Source organism: Artemia sp. Qi Xiang Cuo, chromosome 11, assembly GCF_049724085.1.
Source record: "Artemia sp. Qi Xiang Cuo chromosome 11, ASM4972408v1, whole genome shotgun sequence".
NCBI lineage: Eukaryota > Metazoa > Arthropoda > Branchiopoda > Anostraca > Artemiidae > Artemia > Artemia sp. Qi Xiang Cuo.
In genome coordinates, this window is record NC_142804.1 from 34,663,679 (window position 1) to 34,668,598 (window position 4,920).

At 35.2% G+C, this 4,920-nt stretch overlaps 1 protein-coding gene across 1 annotated transcript; it reads right to left on the bottom strand.

Moving 5' to 3' along the window:
- Positions 1–1,195: 1,195 nt before the first annotated feature.
- Positions 1,196–1,426, bottom strand: LOC148946915 (cysteine-rich protein 1-like). Its single transcript, XM_089097195.1, has one exon. The coding sequence runs from the start codon at positions 1,424–1,426 to the stop codon at positions 1,196–1,198; it is 231 nt and encodes a 76-aa protein (XP_088953321.1).
- Positions 1,427–4,920: the final 3,494 nt, after the last annotated feature.

Genomic DNA, 4,920 nt, shown 5'->3' on the forward strand with positions numbered 1-4,920 from the left:
GTGGATCCAGGATTTTTTAGGGGGGGGGGGCGACAATAAAGGTTATTTGATTAGCATGCATGGGGAGCAACTTTATTTGACGCAATCGTGCGGTAATTAAGTAAATTACACTACTTTAGACTACTTAAGGGAGGCGCCTCCTCGCCCCTCCCCTGCATCCGCCACTGCCTTACACTCTATGTTTCTTTCCTTGTTAGGGAGGAGAGCAGATGCCTAATAGGTGTGTGTTAATACCAAAACATTCTTACTCTCATTGGGCCTTCAGGTGTAAACAGAATTAGTTCAAAGGGAGGGGTAGGGGAAAAGGGCGTGGGGGGGGGGGTATTTGCCCTTCGATTGATTTTGAATCGTAAGAGCTGGACTAGAACTTCCAATCAAATAAGCCCTCTCTGAAGTTTATACGAGAATCCCTTCCTGCCCCCGGGCCCTGGGGGGTTTTGTCGACGCCAGAGTTTCGTTACTTAACCTTTCAACTATTTTTAACAAAATTTTTATCTGATGCATTTAGGACGTGGAGGAGGGGGCTAGTTACCCTCCAATCTCTTTTGAGTCTTAAAAAGTGAACAAGAACTTTCAATTTCCAATCAAATGAGCCCTCTCTAAAGTTTATACAAGGAACTAAGTGATACACTAAAAGACGATCATTGGAATAGCAAACCAAAGCATACATTAGACTTAGTTAGCTACTTGATTGTTCGAGGTTCGTTTCTTACTATTTAAAAGAATAAAAAGCCGCAGGCTTTTTCCTGTTTGTTATCATCATTACCAATAATCTGTTCAGGAAACTTAAACCACCGTGACTTGAAGATTTTTTTTAATTACAAAAACGCTTAGATAAGACAAGTTCCTGATGTTAAAATAATATAAGCTGTATCAATGTTAAAGAAAAATGCAGTTTTTCTTAAAAAGTTAATTATATTTTTAAAATTATTCTTTTTTAATTTTAAAAGGCACTAGATGTGGCAGTTTCCTTTAAAATGAGCCATTAACAGTTCTCTAAGGTTTTCCAGTGCCCCGCTATCTGAGGAAAAAAAGAGAAAAGAAGATACTATTCATGCAAAATATCGTAGTTGCAGCCACTTTTCTTGATTTTTTACATAGAAGATCGATATAATTCATCATAAATAGGATCAGTCAATCCCGTATAAAAGTCATTTTAAAGTCTAGGCAATGAATACATTTTTCAAATCAACGTTCAGTACTTATGGCTTTCTGCCCCACCACGACCAAATCCCCCTGGTCCAAAGAGTGAAGCATAGCATGGAACATGACAGTAAGGCTTCCCTTCTCTTTGGGCATGGCTTCCAGGAGTTAGCACTTTATTGCATTTTTCACATCTCAAACACTGCCTATGCCATTCTTTATTAAGCGAAACTTTCCTTTCAGCAAAATACACAGGTTTATTACAACGCGGACAATTTGGCATCTTCAATATTATATATGTATTGCTCAACAATGACGAGTTAATGTCACGCGTCGAGTAGCAAGAACCTAACAAAAACAGATCTAATTTTAAAATTTTCGGGAATGTTTCTAGTTTGAAATAAAAATTAAAAATTATGTCTCGGACATCATAAATATTTTTGCAGTTTATATCATGAACTGAAAACAAAGATAAAATAAAAAACTGAATTTCTTTTCTACGGAAATATAGCAAAAAAGATACGCGCTTTAGAAGTTCATCCAAAAAAAGTTTGTTGACAGATTTTATATAAAACCACTTTTACATCTGAAAAAGAATCATTACTAATTTTGTGTGTAAATTTAATTGTAGAAGTTTCTGTGTCTGGTGTTGGATCACCAGAATTATTATTGATTCTATTAAATATAATTTATAAAAAAAAAACTTTGGGGGGGGGGGGTCAAAGCTGGAGCCAATTTTTCCAAATAAAGTGAAAATGACAGAGAAAACTGAAAAACGAGGCATATAGTAATGAAAAAGGTAAAGATCATGGTTGCAGCGGCCGCTGCAACCTAGTAAATAGCGAACAACAGCCCATAGTAACCAAAAGTTAATAAGCGCGTTTTGAATAAAACTGTCTTGAGAAAGAAATTGCCATCTGACTCTGAATCAGGAATGGTAACTATTGTTTTGGTTAATCTTAAAAGTAAAAGTTCATTGTGAAAAGAAATTTATGGTGATTTCGAAAAAGAGCCTGAAACCCCTCGAAAATGGTGCCAGATCAAAATAAAAGTGTACCATTGGAATCAGCATTACATTTAGTTTTCAGTTGAGAATCGCTAAAGTTATGAACTTCAAAAATATTTATGGTACCTGAGTATAATAAGGAACGAACTGTAGCCCATAGTAACTGAAGTATTAAATCAAACAGTTTTTGGTCATAATAAAGGGTTGTGTAATGGCTCATTTTAAATGAAACTGCTGTATATAGAAACATTTTGTAATTAACAAAAATAATTATTATTATAATACTATAGAAAAATGATTTTTTTTAAAGGAAATAAAGCACAATGTTATAGAGACTAAGCCCTTTAGGAGTCGAGCCAAGAAAAGTTTGATTCCAGGAGACAAGCAGATATTAATAACTTTTGCTACTACAGAGCTTTAGAAAAATGCAGTTTTTCTTAAAAACATAATTTTGTTTTGAAATTATTTTTGTTAATTATGAAAGGTTTTTAAATACATAAATTTCCTTTCATCTCAACAAAATTTATCTCACAAGATTAAGAAATTATGTACAAATAGGTCAAAACCTATTTGTACATAATTTCTTAATCTTGTGAAATAATTCTTTGCTGTAAATATGTTTTCTCGTCACACTAGTAGTATTGTATTTATAGATCCGACGACGGCTTCGAATACCTTCCGGACATTTAAAAAAAGACCATTAATTTTTGGGGGTTTTAACAAAAACATTATTAGCTAACTGAAACGGGAATAATCTCTGAAAATTTTAAATATTATAATTTTATTTAACTACAAACTGCAAAAATATTTATGATGTCGGAGCAGTAATTTTAATTTTTTAATTCAAACCAGAAAAATACCTGAAAATTTTAAAATTAGTAGGGTTTTTCTTTCATTTAAAGTGACTCGTTACGCCACTTTTTAAAGCAAAGAATTAACTTCCAGCCCATAGTAACTATAACTAAAATAAGATTATAATTTAAGACTCATTTTATCCGGGTTGCAGCGGTAGCTAGTGACCTAGTAAGAGACTATCACGTCCAATGTTAAGAAGTATAAAAACCCATAACTCCTAAACAAAAATCAAAACAAAAAGTACACCATTAGAACCGCCTTGTCCGAAACCCCTATATAGCAAACTCTCTGTTCCTTGGCTTCAACAGAAAGGGAAATATTTTGGCTTGAAAATCAAGAAAAGTGACAGCTACTGCAGCATTTTGCCTAAACGGCATCTTTTTTTCTTCCACAGATAGCTTGGTACTGGAACATCGTAGAGAGTTATAGAGTAATACAAAAACCCTTTGTAGTTAAATTCAATTATTTTTTAAATCAGAATCAGTTTTTTACGAAAACTGCAAATTTCATGTTAATGATTGATCAATGACGGCATAATCGTAGGTTTTGCGAGGTCGTCTCTTACTAACTCAAGCCCAAAGAAGCTGAACCCTGTGGTTCTTTCATATTATCTTCATTATTTTAGCTAGGATGTAAATAAAACGCGTTTCTTTTTTAAAATTTAAATTATATTAAAAGACGATCAGTGGAATAACAAACCATAGCATACATTGGAATTAGTTAACTAATTGATTGTTTGAGGTCGTATCTTACTATTTCTAAGAAGATTGCATAAAGGACCGATATTGCTCATCATAAATGGTGTTTGTTAATGGTGAGGGCTGTGGGGAGTTGTCATCCTTAATGACCTAATTTCCAGACCTTAAAACTACACTATAAAAATGGCTGTCTCAAAATTTTGATTGGATGTGTTTGGGGAAAAGGTGGGCGTGAGAGGGGGGTTAGTTGTCCCCAAATCACTTTCGACTATTTAAAGGGCACTAGCCCTTTGAATTTCCAATCCAATGAGCCTTTTTTAAAGTTTCTAAGACACCGCCTTCTATAAAAACCTTATATACCCCCAGGGTATAACTTAAAACCCTTGCCTTGGGGGTTGTGGGGGAGTGTCCTTCTCAAAAACATACTTTCTATTTGAAATCAACTCCGCGGAACAAAATGGCTATCTCGCAATTTTGAGTTGCTGTGTTTGGGGAAATGATAGAAGTAGGGGGGCTAGTTGCCCTCCAATCACTTTTGACTATTAAAAAGGGCACTAGCCCTTTGAATTTCCAATTGAATGAGCCTGTTTTGAAGTTTGCACGACAACGCCTTCTATAAAAACCGTACATGCCCCCAGGGTATAACAAAACCCTTGCCCTGAGGGTTGTGAGGGAGTGACCTCCTCAAGAATATATTTTCTATCTGGAAATCAACTACGCTGAACAAAATGGCTATCTCAAAATTTTGATTGGATTTGTTTGGGGGAATGATGGGCGTAGGTGAGGGGGGTTAGTTGCCCTCCAATCATTTTCGACTATTAAAAAGGGCACTAGCCCTATGAATTTCTAATCGAATGAGCCTTTTTTGAATTTTCTACGAAAATACCTTAATAAAAACCTTATATACCCCAGGGCATAACTTAAAACCCTTGCCCTGAGGGTTGTGGGGGATTGTCCTCCTCAAAAACATGTTTTCTATTGGAAAATTAACTACGCTGAACAAAATGGCTATCTCAAAATTTTGATTGGATGTGTTTGGGGGAATGATAGGCGTTTGGGGATGGCTAGTTGCCCTCCAATCCTTTTTTATTATTAAAAAGGGCACTAGAACTCTCGATTTCCAATCGAATGAGCCCCCTTTGAAGTTTCTACGACGACCTCTTCCACATGAAGTGCCCCTGGGGAAAAAAATATAATAATAAAACATTGGAGCCGTAT